Source organism: Balaenoptera acutorostrata, chromosome X (assembly GCF_949987535.1).
Source record: "Balaenoptera acutorostrata chromosome X, mBalAcu1.1, whole genome shotgun sequence".
NCBI lineage: Eukaryota > Metazoa > Chordata > Mammalia > Artiodactyla > Balaenopteridae > Balaenoptera > Balaenoptera acutorostrata.
In genome coordinates, this window is record NC_080085.1 from 18798746 (window position 1) to 18815258 (window position 16513).

Here is a 16513-nt window from a genome sequence, read left to right on the forward strand (position 1 = left end):
TGGGGGAGTTTGACAAGAATCCAGTTTTGATAAAGACAATCGTTTTTTCCTCCCCGAGTGACTATACATTTAAATAGCTAAAACATCTGTTCAGTAACATAGTAAAACATGTACACTCGGAACGCCTGAGAGAAGAGCCTGCCACACAATCGGTTGAGAGGGGGAGCGCCGTGCTGCTGGGGGGAGAGCACCAAGATAAAGCAACCACTGTTTGTTTTGTCTGGTCAGGGGGAAAGCCAAGGCAACCAATATTTTTGGGTTTCTTTTATTTCATTTGTGAAGAAGTATTTGAGAAAGGGTGGCGAGAGGACATATCCTGACGGGCTTTTTTTTAACCTGTCCATTAGTAGAAGAGCATGAGAACCTTGGATGTCAACGCCTAACAGACTCTTGAGACCAGCCACCAAACCACAAAAAGCGACTTTCTTCTTGCCTGGCCCTTACATCTCTCCCAATGGATGCAGAGACAGGGAGCAGCGTGGAGAGTGGGAAGACGGCCAACAGAGGCACTCGAATCGCCCTGGCCGTGTTCGTTGGTGGCACCCTGGTGCTGGGCACGGTCCTCTTTCTAGGTAAGTGGAACTGGGCTAGTGCAGTGGTTTCCTTGTGCTGTATTCTGGCAAACCTGGTCAGGATGCAGGTGGAGGGCTGTTTGCTTGTGTTAGCAGGTGGTGCATCCTTAGTTTCTATTAAATATGCAAATGAAAGGAAGCTTTTTCTTTAGGAGAGTAAATAAATAAAAACTCCCAAGTACCAAATGCATAGTCCAGAATGTGAAGTGGGTATAAAGTGGATTCGAGTGGCTAGAGGATTTGGTTGCATCGGGCAAACATTTTTTATGCATTACATTTAGCAAAATGAGTGTTTATGAATTCATAGTCAGATACTTTGATTTATTTTGTGAGGAAAGACTTTACATTGTGATCAAACCATGCTGGAATTTCTTTCCATTTGATTTTTGTCAGTGTTTGCCTGAATGAATCATGAAATTTAACTCACAAAATACAAATCAGTCTTTAAAAATGCACCGTTAATGATATTCTTCAATTCCTTTCTAATCCAGTGACTCTGGTGGAATACAAAATTTAACTCTGCCTTTCTCTTAGATTTAAAAACTAATATGAAGGAAAACAGAGGTTTTCCTCCTAAGATTTGAAAGGTATTGTGATTCATTGATTTTAATGACTTTTGGTGAGAATGATGTACCCAGAGAGTATATATGATGTTAAAAGCATATTCTTATGAGACAGAACGAAATAGAAAGGGGAGAGGAATGTTCTAAAATTTTAGGCATTTTGAATCTTTGACTCTTCGCCTTTGTATTTTTCTCATACGGCCCATACTGTTTCATTAGCTTGAAAGTCATGTAGGACCAAGCCCTATATTTAGGAGAGTCTAGGTGCAGTTTGAAATGTAGCAAGCCTGGGAACATACCTTGGCATAGGCAGGATGCAGGAGGCCATGTTTATCTTGGCAGGGGAAAACCAGTAATTAAACTTTAAAAGAGTTAGGGTTGTGTGGTTGAAAACTCTGCTAAAACGAGCAAACCACCTTTCCATGTTTTCTGTGGCTGAAGATTTAGGGAATTAGATGGGTTTATTGCTTTCTGGTACAGCTAAACCTCCTACTCCTGCAACTGAAATTGAGGCTCTCGAAAACTGGTGTGAGATTTCTTGGCACTTGGGGTTTAGGCAAGTGTCCTATCCTGAAATTCAAAACTGGAGGAAAAATGATATGGGCATGTCAAGGGAGTATGTACTATGTGGGAAGTGACTACAAAGTTAGACTGTTTGTGTTTTGCAAACACTCCCAAACTTAAAAATCCAAATGATTATTGTTTATGTAAAAATATGTGCTCTTTTTAATGACGTTACTGCTGCTTGAAGCTTTTTTGAAATTCCTCTCTTATGATTACATTCTGAGGCTGTAGCATATTATCAGAATGTTCTTGATGGCAGCAAATCTTTTTTTTTTTTTTGGGCCACACTGATCTTAGTTCCCTGACCAAGGATCGAACCCAGGCCCTCTGCTGTGAAAGTGTGGAGTCCTAACCACTAGGCCACTGGGGAATTCCAAATCTTTGTTCCTTGAGAGAAGATGATTCTTTGGGATCAGCTCTGAAGTTTTTAGAGCACAGTAAAATTCATCAAGCCAGGCGATGCTATTATGGGTAAGGAGGCCTGCCTAAGATAGGAAAAATAACTTTCCAGTGTGCCCAATAACTTGGCTGTCTCTCACTTAGAATCTTTAGAGAAGCTGTAATGGTGTCAGAGAATAAGGGTGTGGCCTCCCTCAGCCTTCGCTACTCAAAGTGTGGTCTGCGGACCAGCAGCCTTAGCATCACTTGGGAGCCTGAACTCCACCCCAGACCTACTGACTCAGAATCTGCATTTTCACAAGATCCCCAGGTGGTTCATTTGCAAATTAAAGTTTGAGAAGTATTGCTTCAGGTGACCATGTCCTTTTGGATGAATACATTCAGAGACATTTGCTTTTAAATAAATGCACACTCTCAAATGAAAAAATAAATGATATTTTTGTCAAATGTCTCTGCACTATTTCTGACTCCCTTCCTTCCCTCCTCCCCTTTTCACTGCCTAGTTCCACAGGCTCTGCCACCCGCCTCCACCCTGCACCTAGCAAAGTCCTTGTCTCAAAATCTCCTGGGACCTGCCAGCCAGTGCTCTTTATGACAGTATTCTGGTTAAGGGCCTCTTCTCTTCAAGGCACTTGCGGGTAAACTTTGTGGTATATTTTTCTGCCTATATAAGTTCAGTCACATGTCTGCAATTTCTGGCATTCCTCCTTCTCTCTTATTTGTATTTTAGGCTCTGGGGTAATCTCTTTTTTCAAGCCTTAGTCCTTATACAGTAAGAGTGATAGCCACTGGCCTTGGGGTGGTTTCAGAGAACTTAGAGCCCTAGGGTTTAAGACCTTATATGCCTATACCCAGTGTATTTTATTGTATTTCATTTTTTTCTTTTAGATTTATTTTTTATTCAGGTAACATTGGTTTATAACATTATATAAATTTGATGTGTACAATACTTTCAGCTTTCTGGGCCATGCTGTCTCTGTTGTGCCTACCCGACTATGTTGTAGCACAAAAGCAACCATAAACAATATGTACACAAATGGGCATGGCTGTATTCCCGTACAACTCTTTCTGGACATTGAAATTTAAATTTCGGATCATTTTCACATGCCATGAAATATTCTTCTTATGATTTTTTCCAACCATTAAAAAATGTAAAAAACATTCTTAGCTCACAGACCGTTCAGAAAGAGGCAGTGGACTGGACTTGGCCCACAGGTCATAGTTTGCTGACCCCCACATTATGGTCATTCTCATGCTCGTGTGGATGATGTCACTGCATTCTGAAGTCATTTCTGCTGCTTATAGACTAATCTAAAATGAGAAACCAAAGTGCTCTTTAAGTTTTTTAAAAAGCCCCTAACCAGCAAAAAGTAACATTTTCATTTTTTATAGTAGAAATATTTTTTTGTTGTCTCTGTTTTATTCACTTAAACCTTCACATTGTCTGGGCTTGTTGACCCTTCTTTATTTACAGGGTCTTAAGATAACCCCCCCATGGAAATGATGCTCTTCCTTCAGAGACTGGGTTTGTCTGCATCCTAATTAATTTAACTTAAACTTTTCTTTTACTCATCATCAGGTAAAGATATTTGATTTTAGTTTTGCTACCTTAGAGGTTTTCGGTCAATAATTATTTTCCATGAAAGAAATAACTCCTTAAAACTTTAAAAAATGAGATATAATTTACATATAACATTATTATATTGGTTTCAGGTGTACAACATAATGATTCAATAGTTGTATATATTGCGAAATGATCACCATGATAAGTCTAGTTAACATCTATCACCTCACAGTTACGTATTTTTTTTCTTGTGATGAGAACTTTTAAGATCTACTCTCTTATCAACTTCGAAATATACAACGGAGTATTACTAACCATAGTCACCAGGCTGTATGTTACATCTCCATGACCTATTTATTTTAGAACTGGAAGTTTGTATCTTGAAAGGAATGTCTTTAACTATTTTATTATCTTTTTTTCTAAAATAAAATAAGGCTAGTATCAAGAAGGTATTGTCCAGAATCATAAAATATTATTATTTACAATAAAGTTTGTTTTTCCACTGTAAAAAAAGACACATGCTCCTTAAAGAACATTTGGTAACCATATAGAAGTAGACTGAAGGGAAAATTTACTCCATGGTTCTACCACCAAGGCATATTGAAATATTCCATACTAATCTTTATGTTCCACATATATATTTTTACCTTTTTTTTGCTTTCTAAAGGAATCAAAATATAATTTTACGACAAGATACTTCTTTTCTTAAAAATAGGCCTGAGATGTTTGTTCCATAGACAGTTTTCTTGAATCTCTAATGTAACACAGGTAAAAAGACTGTTTGGAGGATGAATGTGGGTTAATAAATAACTCAAGTTGCCACACTGGTAAGTGATGTACAGGTCTTCCATCTCTAGCAGAAATATAGATACCGCCATACTTTCTGATCCTGTTTCTCTATTGAGGGTGCTGTGAAAGGCCTTGTCCCCCCTTTACCCGCCACCATCCATCTCCCCATGGCCACATTTCCAAATGATTCCTTATTTCTGCTCACAGAGTACAGCAATAATGAATTCTCCACAATTTCCTTGGCTACCAGAAATATTTTCGAAGTCTAAACTCACATCTGCTAATGCCCAGGTGCTACCTGAAGTTTACAAATAGGGCACCCTTCTATACTTCTGCAGAAATCCATTTAGATGAAGTTACCAGCCAGATGGGGGAAATTAAGCCATTGATGAAAAGCTACTTCTGTCTTACAGGGTTTTTGTTGGGTTTTGTTTTGGTGGAAGTAGTTGGAAGCTTGGTCCACCAAGCTGCATCTGTCTGGTAGATGCATCTGTCTGTCTGGGCCTGGTGGGAGGAGGGTGTGTGGGGTACGGGGCAGGCAGATAATGACTCTCTTGATAGATGACTGAGTTATATATGATATATTTTTACTCTTCCCCCTTTTATGGGCCGTATCTGTATGGGTGGTTTAGATAAGACGCAGAACTTTAAATGCCACCTATGCTAGCTTTTTCCTTCCACTCTGGATTTGGTCCAAATGACACAGTCTATAAGTTTCAATTTTCCCATCACTAAAATGAGAATGTAGTTGTAAACAAAAAGTGAAATTATGAGACTTAAACCACAGATAATCAGAGATAGAAGAGACTTCAGAGACCGTTTAACCCAGTGGTTCTCAAACTTGAGCCTGCATCAGAATCACCGGGAGGCCTTGTTAAAACACAGATGGCTGGGCCCCGCCCACAGAGTTTCTGAGTCAGAAGGTCTGGGTGGGGCTCGGTCATTTGCATTTCTAATTAGCTCCCAGGTGATGTTGCTGTGCTGCCCCTGCCCTGGGGACCCCGCTCTAAGAAGCACTGGTCTAGTTGTGTCTTATGTTCAAGAGAACCAAGTTTGAGAGCAACCAAGAGTCTCACCAAGGTTACTTAGCTAGTGACCAGAGTCTGGTTCTGTGACTCTGAGCCAAGTGGATTTTTGAATTCGGCGTCAACACAGGGAAGGATGAACTGACAGCAAATGTCTCGCATATGTGCCTGACGGTGGGTTACTTGGTGGTGGTCTGCTGCAAGCCAGTCATCTCTTTATTTTGGTCTGTTTTTTCAGTGAGTCAAGGTTTCTTAAGCCTCCAAGCTAAGCCGGAGTACTGCCTGAAGCCAGAATGCATCGAAGCTGGTAAGTCAGTTTTCCATCCTGTGTCAAGTTAAGATTATGGTACCTTGGTGAGTGGAAGAGAAAACAGGCGGTATTTTTAGTATTTTGTTTGCTTGAGGTTTACCAGGTATGAAATGCAATTCTGATGAAATTTTAAATTTTCTTTCAGACTTGGTGTGAAGTTGTGGAACGTAGGTTTCCTGTTTTCTTTTTCCTTGCAATGAAACAGCTGTGCGGTATTCCAAATCATTATAAGGAAATCAGGAAGGGGTGTGGAAGGCTGAATGGCCTCTCTTAAGACCTGGAGACCTTGGCCTTCGTATCTCCTTAGCTGGATATAGATTCCCATTTTTTTTTTTTTTTTTAAACTTTATTTTTTTTTTTATTTTTTAAATTTTTTATTTTTATTTATTTATTTACTTATGGCTGTGTTGGGTCTTCGTTTCTGTGCGAGGGCTTCCTCCCGTTGCGGCAAGCGGGGGCCATTCTTCATCGCGGTGCGCGGGCCTCTCACTATCGCGGCCTCTCTTGTTGCGGAGCACAGGCTCCGGACGCGCAGGCTCAGTAATTGTGGCTCACGGGCCCAGTTGCTCCGTGGCATGTGGGATCTTCCCGGACCAGGGCTCGAACCCGTGTCCCCTGCATTGGCAGGCAGATTCTCAACCGCTGCGCCACCAGGGAAGCCCTAGATTCCCATTTATCTCAAGTAGTCTTTCTGTATCTTCTTGTCAGTGGGTCTGGCCTGTCTGCGTCTAAGCAGGGACCCTCTGTAAGCCGATACTTCCACTGTCACCTGGAATCTCTTTGAGTCCTTCTATTTCACGTTACAAGTCAAATTTTTCTTGAGGTGACAGGCTGTGTATCAGTGGGTACCCCAAAGTGAAGACGAGCGGTTAAAGTTGCCTCAGTTTTGCAACATCTATCAGTTTTGCCCTCCATAAACCAGTGTTAGGGCCTAGAGTTGCAGGACCTGGATCCCAGCCCCACTCCCATTTTTAGTGGCCAGGGACACTAGTGTGTGTTTTCCAAGGGGAAAGTGATGGGATAAGTTAAGCACATGGTCCTTTCACTTTCCTCTTGGCCTTAAGAGAAGAGATTAATGAATTATTGCACCAAATATTTGTTGCACTCCAGGCACTGAGTTAGGTTCTAGGAATATAGCAGTGAGGCCGAATGACCAGGTAAGGGAAGAAAGACAACAAACACCCAAGGCAATTAATGGACAAGAAAAATATCAGCTGGTGGTACATGTTATGCAGAAAATTTAAAAAAATAGAATAATGTGGTGGCAAGTGACAGGATGGCTAGATTGCAAAGTCTGAGGAAATGACATTGAAGGGGCCCTTTGAATAATGAGAAGGGAGTGCTGTGTGAAGATGGAGGAAAGGGCTTTCCAGGTCGGGGGAACAGCTGGGGCAAAGGTCCCGCAGAGGAAAGAGCTTGGGGGACTTGAGGAATGGGAAGAGCCTCTGGGTAAGGGGCAGGATGCAGGTGATCAGGGTCAGTGGGGAACCCAGGCGCCGGCAAGTTTGAGGTTTTCCTAAGTGTGCTCAGAAGCCTCTGGAGGGATTTAAGAGAGACACAAGATCTTATTAGCCTTCAAAAAGATCTCTCTGTGGAGAGCTCGACGCTGGGGAGTCTTTTGGGGTGGAGGAGAGACCGCAGGGAGCAAGAATGGAAGAAGGTCGCTCAGGCAGGTGGTTATTTCGGCAAGCCAGGTGAGAAGTGCTGTCAAGATGCTGTCTTGAATTCAAGATATGGGAAGGGAGACAAGAGGGTTTAGGAGATAGAGAGCTTGCTAAAGGATTGGATGTGGGCTGCAAGAAAATTCAGAGAATCAAAGTGATACTTAGATTTTTGGTGGTGCTTGGGTGGTCGCATTTATTGAGATGGAAAAGACTTAGGTGAAAGGGCTTTTAAACTCTGAGGCCTTATACAAAGGTACTAGGTTAGACAGTTGTGTTATTAGAGTTCTTTTTTTAAAATTTATTTTTTTATTGAAGTATAGTTGAATTACAATGTGTTAATTACTGCTGTACAGCAAAGTGACTCAGTTATACATATATATATATATATATTCTTTTTCATAGTCTTTTCTATTATGGTTTATCACAGAATATTGAATATAGTTCCCTGTGCTGTACAGTAGGACCTCGTTGTCCATCCATTCTATATGTACCAGTTTGCATCTGCTAATCCCAAACTTGCATTCCTACCCTCTCCCACCCTCCTCCCCGTTGGCAACCACCAGTCTATTCTAATAGAGTTCTTTTTTAAAAAAATATTTATTTATTTATTTGGTTGTGCTGGGTCTTTAGTTGCAGCAGGTGGGCTCCTTAGTTGCGGCACGTGGGCTCCTTAGTTGCAGCATGCATGTGGGATCTAGTTCCCTGACCAGGGATCGAACCTGGGCCCCCTGCATTGGGAGCGTGGAATCTTAACCACTGCGCCACCAGGCAAGTCCCTTGTCCCATTCTTAAGTGATCAACATATATATATATATATATATATTTTAAACCGGGCAATATGTTAAGTGACTTACATGTGCCATCTCATAAAAATCTTCATAAGAACCGCATGAAGTTGGTGCTATCACCCGGCCCAATTGCACATGAGGAAATGTAGGCTTCTAGGAGCTAAATAACTTGCTCCGGGTCGCACCCTGAGTTAGCAGCAGGGCTGGGCTTCAAGTTCATGTGTGGCTCCTCTCCATCTGTGCCTGTGTGCCAGAGGCCATGCCAGGAAACTCTCTTGGACCCTGGTCCTGTCTTGCTCTTTTTTCATAACATTAGACCTACTAGAGTCTAGGGACTAGACAACTGTTTCAGCTTTTTGATCTCGTCGCAGAAAGGATGAGAAAGATGTGGGAATCCCCAGGTCCTTTCCTGCCCCCAGCGGAGCAGCTGACCTAGGGATTTCTCCAGTGGAGCAAGGGGGACCTGGCGTCGGGTGGGGCACCAGGTGGGACTATCAGAGGACAGGTTTTAGACTTGACGTCACCTTGTGCTTCGTCTGTGGAACAGTTTTTGCAGATGTGTGAAATTAAAAATTTTGAACTCAAACTCAAATTGAAACCCTAAGTCAACTTTTCGTACGGAGTGCCACTTATTTCATGAGTTTTGTCTCTTTATTACGAATCATAATACTGCAAAAGTAAAGCTTGAAGAATGACATTGATTATGTCGCCTCCTGCCAGCTAGTGTTTTCCCTTGCTCCCCTCTTTTTAGTTTTCACCTTGGCGACTGGCTTTCTAATATTGAAAAAGATACTTCTGCTGTTTCTGCCAGGGCTACAGTCCTCTTCACTGTAACGTGGGCGCCGCTGTGCGCCGCGTCGGCGCCGCGTGAGTGCTGCGTGGGCGCCGCTGTGCGCCGCGTCGGCGTCGCCGTGCGCCGCGTCGGCGTCGCGTGATTGCTGCGTGGGCGCCGCTGCGCGCCGCGTGAGTGTTGCGTGGGCGCCTCGTGAGTGCTGCGTGGGCGCCGCTGTGGGCTGCGTGGGCGCCGCGTGAGTGCTGCGTGGGCGCCGCTGTGCGCTGCGTGCTGGCAGGATGAAGTTCGGGAGAGCGACGTTCGGGACTTTTTGCGAGCAGGTGCCAATCTTTTCCGAGATGGCTTCTCTCCTTGACTTTCCTTTTCTCCTCTTCTCTATTTCCATCTATCCCAATCCCTCTTTCAGAATAAGGGGTGGAGGAAGAATACAAAGAAACGAGGAAACAAGGAAAGGGCGTGCTAATGATAGTGGATAAGGCCAGAGAAGTTGACGAGTGTGAGGCATGATCTATCTGGCCAAGTACAGGCCATGTGATCTGGGCTAAATACATAAACCATCCTAAGCTCAGTTTCACCATCTGTAAAATGGGAATAAGAGCTTTTATTTATCATACTGGTTGTGAGACTAGAAGAAAATAATGTTGGTGGTAGTACTAGTAATCCAGGTCCACAATGCCATAGCCTTTACCCTGTACCCAGAGAGCGTTGTAATGCTCAGTTGGCAAGACTGGACCCGAGCTCAGTTCCTGTGATGGCAAAACTGGATCTTAACTCACGTGAGGCTGTTTTAGACTTTGTTCATCCCACTTAAGAGAATATGCGTTTATTCCCTATAGAATTATTAATGTGCTTGCTGCAGGAGTGCTGCTCCAGACATTGCTGGAGGTATTATATAATCTGTGGTTTAGGCGTTGCATTACTTTTCTAGAATCTATGAGCTCTGAAACATCTGGCCTCAAGAGTTTCGAGTAAGTGTTTGTGGAATTGTAATAGCAAATTTGTATGTATGGTTGCCAGATTTAGCTACATGCATTCATTCAGGATGGTCAGTTAAATTTGAATTGCAGATATACAACGACAATTTTTTTTGTGGTATGAGTATGTCCCGTGCAATATTTGGTAGTACTTACGCTGTAAGAGTAGTCATTTATCTGAAATGCAAATTTCACTAGGCATTGTGTGTTTTATCTGGCAGTTGTATTTATTTGGCGATGTGCCTGACACTGTTCTAAGCACTTTATACATATTTACTCATTTAATTCTCATGAAAATCCTATGTGATGCTATTATTATCCCATTTTACAGATGAGGAAACTAAGATACAGAGAGGCTAAGTAAACTGCCTAAGGTTACATAGTTATTGCATGGGGTTGTTGGCATTCAAAACCAGGTGGTCTGGCTCCAGAGTCTGTGATGAGGCTGTACTGCCTGAAAAGGGCTTAGCATAGTTCCTGGCACAGAAGAAACGCTCAATATTAGTGATTTTATTGTTACCCCCTCCCCCCAGCCCTGATTAAACTTAAAAAGTCAGGCTGGCATGAGTGGTGTCTCCACTTCTACTAGATAAACACTAGCTGGAGACTGAATAACAATTTACCTTATATGCATTGACTTGAGGGAATACATAGCTTGGCCTTTCACAGATTTCCTTCATTATCGTACTTCTTTTATTAAAACAAGACTCTGTGGTTTTTCTCCATGGAGCTGAGTAGGGGGAGAGGAGTTTTGGTGTCTTGACAGCTATGGTCCCTTGCAATTTGAAGTCACAGTTCCCTTGCAGAAAGTGCAGCCCTGTGCCCAGCTGTGAATTGTGAATGCTGAATTGAGAGGCTGAAGCTGGAGTTTTTCCACTTAGTGGGCTCAGTTCCAAATTCAGTGTGAGCAATGTATTCCCCCACTTTATACCAGGGCTGAAGTCAGAGCTGATTTTGCAGTTTAGGTACCTGCAAGAATACTGAGGAGATGGGATACATTTGAGGGTTGGGGGCAGGGGGAGGCTTGGGAAGGTGGCCAGAAAACAACGTGCTTATGTGAATAAAAATGTGTGTGAGGGTTCCTCTATGTGACTCTAAATATTGTGTGGGACTGAAACTTGTATGATCCATGTTCCTGAGGTGTCCCATAGCAGATTCATTCTGTGGCTGCACAACCAGAATAACCACAAATATAAACTAAAGTGAAGATTTTATGTGTCCTAGCAAATTTGCATATTAAATATTAATGATAAAATAGTAGCAGTAAGTAAAATTGTAATTGGAGACAACCTAATTAATTCTGAAAGATGAAAATATTAAGTTAATTTAAAATTTATCAACCTTAGATTCTAAACCAATTTTTTTCTTTGTGGATGTGGAAGGATTGAGCATGATGGGGATTTTGAAGTTCTATAGAGATTAGGTTGTTTGTATGTTATTAGCTTCATCAAAGACAAAAAGCTGTTTGAAATTTTCATAGAAAGTCTAGGCTAGAGAAATATGTAGCCTTACTTTTAAACCTGGAGGAACCACCCACATAACCAAACTGTAATATGTGCATCTAAATTTATGCAGATTATATTTTTTTGGCAAGTCATTCAAGTTTAGCTGATAACTCATTGAGTTTTCATTACTTCAAACATAAATGTATTCTGGCATTAATTAATTATGAATATCACCCAGGATGTCATCTTTCCAAGGTCATTAAAATATTGGCCGCCTTTTTAAAAAAAAAATCATTTGGTGCATATCTTTATGCTAGAGTGGTAGCCAGCAGTTGGAAGGGAGTTGGTGTTCAATATTAGGAATTTTGGGACCTTCTCATTTTGTAATGAAAGACTTTTTTTTTTTTTTGAAAGACATTTTTTAAAGCTCATGGATACATATTTAAGTATGAACAAACTTCCTACCGATTGACTATCTTCCATATATAATCGAGTGTGGCCTTAAGAAAGAGGAAAAGATGGCAGATCAGTCTATCGTGTCTTTCTGTTAACTCATACAAATACCCAGTTCTGCCCCTAGACTTGGGCAAGAGGGGCCCCTGCCCTGGGCCCCTCATTTAGAATGTTACACTTTGCTCTGGCCATGCCTCTCCCCTCCTCAACCCAGAATTCCCTGCAAGATGGCCCCAAGCCTCCTTTTAGGGCCTGTTTGGGTCTCTTCCAGGGCTTCATTCCTCTGAGAGCTGCCCTGAATGTCAAGGGGCTCAAGGATCCATACCTGGCCCTCCAGGTCTTTATAAAGGTATATTGTAAATAGATATTGTCAACATTTAGGTATTACATGTGGGCTTCTGTTTCAGTTAGCCTTTGTTGTGGAACAAACCACCCCAAACCTTAAAGGCCTGAAACAAGAGTGATTTAATATTTCTTCTGATGCCTTGGGTTTGGTGGGGTTCCTCTGCTGAGACTGCCTAGGCTCATTCATACAGCTGCATTCAGTTGGAGGGTCGCCTGGCCTGGAAGGTCCATGATAGTTTCAGTCACACGTCTGGCAGTTGGTGGTGGCTTGGTTCTTCTTCACATGGCCTTACCTCCTCCAGGAGATTCTTCAAAGGGCAGTCTCAGGGCTCCAAAGGGATTTAACGTGGAAGGTGAAAGGCCTCCTAAGGCCTAGTTTTGAAACTCATGAAAAGTTACTCTGCCACTTTCTGTTGGTCAAAGCAAGTCACAAGGCCAGCCCAGATTCATGGCAGGGGAAATAGATCCTGGTGGCAAGAGTGGGAAAGTCACCTTGCAGAAGGATGAAAGGAATGGAAGGAAATGTCACACGCGTCCTGGCAAACAATTTACCTGATACTCCATTTGTATTCCTGTTCCAGGTCCCACAGATGTTAGGGGTGCTCCTGCAAAAACCAGTAACAATAATATGACTAAACTTTTATCCACTCACTCTGAATGTAATAGTTTAATATAGTGAAGTTGATTCAGGGCGTCATTTGAGGGGAAATGTAAAAGCCAAGGCTTGGGAACTGGTTGATATGAAATCATTGTTTAATTTGGAAGAGACCAGTACACAATGTTCAGTGCTTGTCATTAATCCTATGATTTTCTTTTTAAATAGCTGCTTCCATCTTGAGTAAAGTAAATCTGTCTGTGGACCCTTGTGATAATTTCTTCCGGTTTGCTTGTGATGGCTGGATAAACAGTAATCCAATTCCTGAAGATATGCCAAGCTATGGGATTTATCCTTGGCTGAGACGTAATGTCGACCTCAAGTTGAAGGGTAAGTTTCTACTTGGGTTTGGTGATGCGCTTTACAGAGAGCAGTATTTGACAAGAAAAACATAGTTTTGGATTTGAGGCATGACTGCTCACTCTTTAACTATACTAAATTCACTTCCAAGATTTTTTAAAGTGGAAGATTGAAAGGAAAGTTGTGGAATTTTAATCTTTCAGATCTCAGTGCAAGCCTAGTGTAGCTCATTATGTTCACATTTGATAATAGTAAGTTCTGCTGCTAAAGGATAAATAGCATTTGATTGAGGTTGGGAGCAAAGGAATAGTTAATGAAAATCGCGTTATATTGGTATACTTATTCATCTGTTATGTTCAGAACAAACTTCATCACTTTCTCACTGTGTCCTGGATTTTCATGGTTTACAAAATGTACTTAACACTTCATTGTCTTTTGACATCACTTTTGAGAACTCTGGATGACCTTGTGTTTGTCATGTTGTTCCTGTTAACTTCGAAGTTGGCTCTGGGGAGACTATCCTTCCCCCATGGCCTCTCAAGCAATGACAAGCTCACACACACATACTCACATATGCGTGCATGCACACATACTCTTCAAAAGTTGGAAGTATCTTTTGCTGGGGGATCTTCTGCTCACAATTGGTCTAATTTTTATGCTGAGTTATTGGAGAAAACCACTTCAGAACGCAAGTAGGGAGATTTCAAGGCCAGGTAAGGTGAGTGTTTTGAGAAGGCAAAAATAGTATATATTTTTTTCACTTTCTTATAACTGAGCTATGCCATATAACTTGCATTCAGTAACACACCTAAAAGAATTTCTGAAAATTTTTGAGAATCATCATTTTTCTATCTTCTCCATATCCTTTTCCCCAAGATTTTGAGAATTAAGTTCATTAATTTGAATGAAAATTAAATACGTATCAACTTATATATATGTTATAACATCTGAAACCATTGGCAAAATAGATACCTATTGTCACTGTAAGGAAAAATGTGCCTAAATTTCACAACTAGGTATAAATCATATGGACTTACATTTTCTACTAGAAGGCTGAAACTTAGTCTTCATAAGTTATAAATGAGAATTTGCAAGAATGTCAGAGTTTTCCCATAACCCAACAGGTGAGATTCCTGTTCTGTGGAACTGTAAATAGGACCTTGAAGAATGAATTTACTGAGACTTATTTCCCCGTAGGATATTAACTCGTGTCGGTCCTTTACCTACCATTCTTGCCTGTTTCCTGTTTCTCTTCTCTGGCTTCTTTTCTTCCTAGACAGAGAGATGTGTGCATGTGTGCACACGTACACACACACAATTGGAGAAATATCAATGAAGGATAAGAAAAAGTCAATATTTCCAGATAGGTGATCCTTTTATATTAGTTATAGCCCAAAGATTTCTATCTTCAGGGCATGAAGCAGTTATAATAAGTTAAAGGATTTCTGGGAATGTCTTATTGTAAAAATTAAAATCAGTATCGATGGGCTTTGTTTGAGGAGGACATGGTATATGGGCTAAAATTCATAGAAGTAAGAGTAAATTGTTCAGAGCAGCACAAGTTTTTTTTTTTCTACTTTGAAAAATGAAAAAATTTTATTTCCAAGCTCGGTCGTGAAAGTAAAAAGGAGCAAAAATAACATGCAAAAAGTAAAAAGAAAGTCACGCATAAATCCACCCCTAGAAATAACTGCTAATAAAGTAATTGGGTATATATCTTTCCAGGTGTTTTTTTCCATGTGTGGGTACATATGCATAATCTCATATGCACAGCCATATATTTTAAAAAATAAAAAATAGCTGATATTATGCATGCTGCTCTGTCACCTGCTGTAACACATAATGTATTCCTTATAGACATGGATTATGTCAGTAGATATCTTTCCTTATTATAAGTAACACTATAATAATACCTAAGTTTACACATCTTTATGGCCTTATCTAAATGTATCCTTAGGATAAATTCCCAGATATGAAATTGTTGTGTTGAAAGAGTATTCACCTTTCATTTTTGTTGCATATAGCAGAATCGCCCTTTAGAAAGTTATTTTTAGGTCTTCGTATATTTTCTTGCTGTTTTAAATGGTTACTTTTCTCAATCACCTGTTTCTTTTTGTGGTATAAAGTAGGGGTCAGCAAACTGTGGCCCGTGGGCCAAATCCAGCCCACTGCCTGTTTTTGTAAATAAAAGTTTTTTTGAAAGACAGCCACATCCATTCATTTATGCATTATCAATGGCTGCTTTTGCACCACAAAGGCAGAGTTGAGTAGTTGCATATAGAGACCATATGACCCATAAAGCCCATATAACCTGCAAAGCCTAAAATATTTACTCTCTGACCTTAATGGAAAAAGTTTGCCAACTCCTGATGCCTGTTGTAAAGCTTTGATATATCTATATTGGATCTAGGTAGAACTATTTTATTAATTGATAGGTATTTGGTGGGTTTTTGGGATTTTTTGATAGGTAATCATAAAATTAAATAATTATAATTTTTGTCTCTCCCTTTTACTATGTTGACTAGAGTCTCAGAATAATGTTGAATTATAGCAATGATAATGGGTATAATTTTCTTTTTTTTTTTTTAGTAGATTTATTTTATTTATTTATTTTTGGCTGCATTGGGTCTTCATTGCTGTGTGCGGGCTTTCTCTAGTTGCAGTGAGCGGGGGCTACTCTTTGTTTCGGTGCGCGGGCTTCTCATTTCAGTGGCTTCTCTTGTTGCGGAGCATGGGCTCTAGGCGCGCAGGCTTCAGTAGCTGTGGCACATGGGCTCAGTAGTTGTGGCTCGCGGATTCTAGAGCGCAGGCTCGGTAGTTGTGGCACACGGGCTTAGTTGCTCCGCAGCATGTGAGATCTTCCCGGACTGGGGCTCGAACCCATGTCCCCTGCATTGGCAGGCGGACTCTTAACCACTGTGCCACCAGGGAAGCTGGGTATAATTTTCTTATTCCTAACTTGGGTGGTAATGCCTCTAGCATTCCCCCCAATATATTTTTTCTTTGTTTCTAACATTTTTTATTGTGTTCTGTTATTCCTAGTTTGCAAAAAGGTATTGCTCAAGAAAAATCTCTTCACTGTTTATCAGGAGACTCACATGGAGTATCTCTTTTAACTTCTCTAGATTTTCTCATGCTAAATTAACCTTATAATCTTGAAATAAATCCTGCTTATGAATGGTTTATTATTTTAAGACATTGCTTAAGAATTGAATAAGCTAGTATTTTGTTATATTTGTGTCAGTATTTATGATTCATATTGGTCCATGGATTTTTGTGTGCTAGGTTTGTCAAATTCTGTTATCAAGAT

At 40.9% G+C, this 16513-nt stretch overlaps 1 protein-coding gene across 4 annotated transcripts in view; it reads left to right on the forward strand.

The window, feature by feature from the left end:
* Positions 1-334: 334 nt before the first annotated feature.
* The window catches only part of PHEX (phosphate regulating endopeptidase X-linked), a 195443-nt gene continuing 179264 nt past the window's right edge, over positions 335-16513 (forward strand). For all 4 annotated transcript variants that reach the window (XM_007174661.2, XM_057539099.1, XM_057539101.1 and 1 more), the window contains exons 1-3: positions 335-572; positions 5715-5783; positions 13072-13233. In XM_007174661.2, the coding sequence (XP_007174723.2) occupies positions 455-572; positions 5715-5783; positions 13072-13233 (349 nt within the window). In that variant the 5' untranslated portion in view covers positions 335-454. The remainder of the gene's footprint in view (positions 573-5714; positions 5784-13071; positions 13234-16513) is intronic.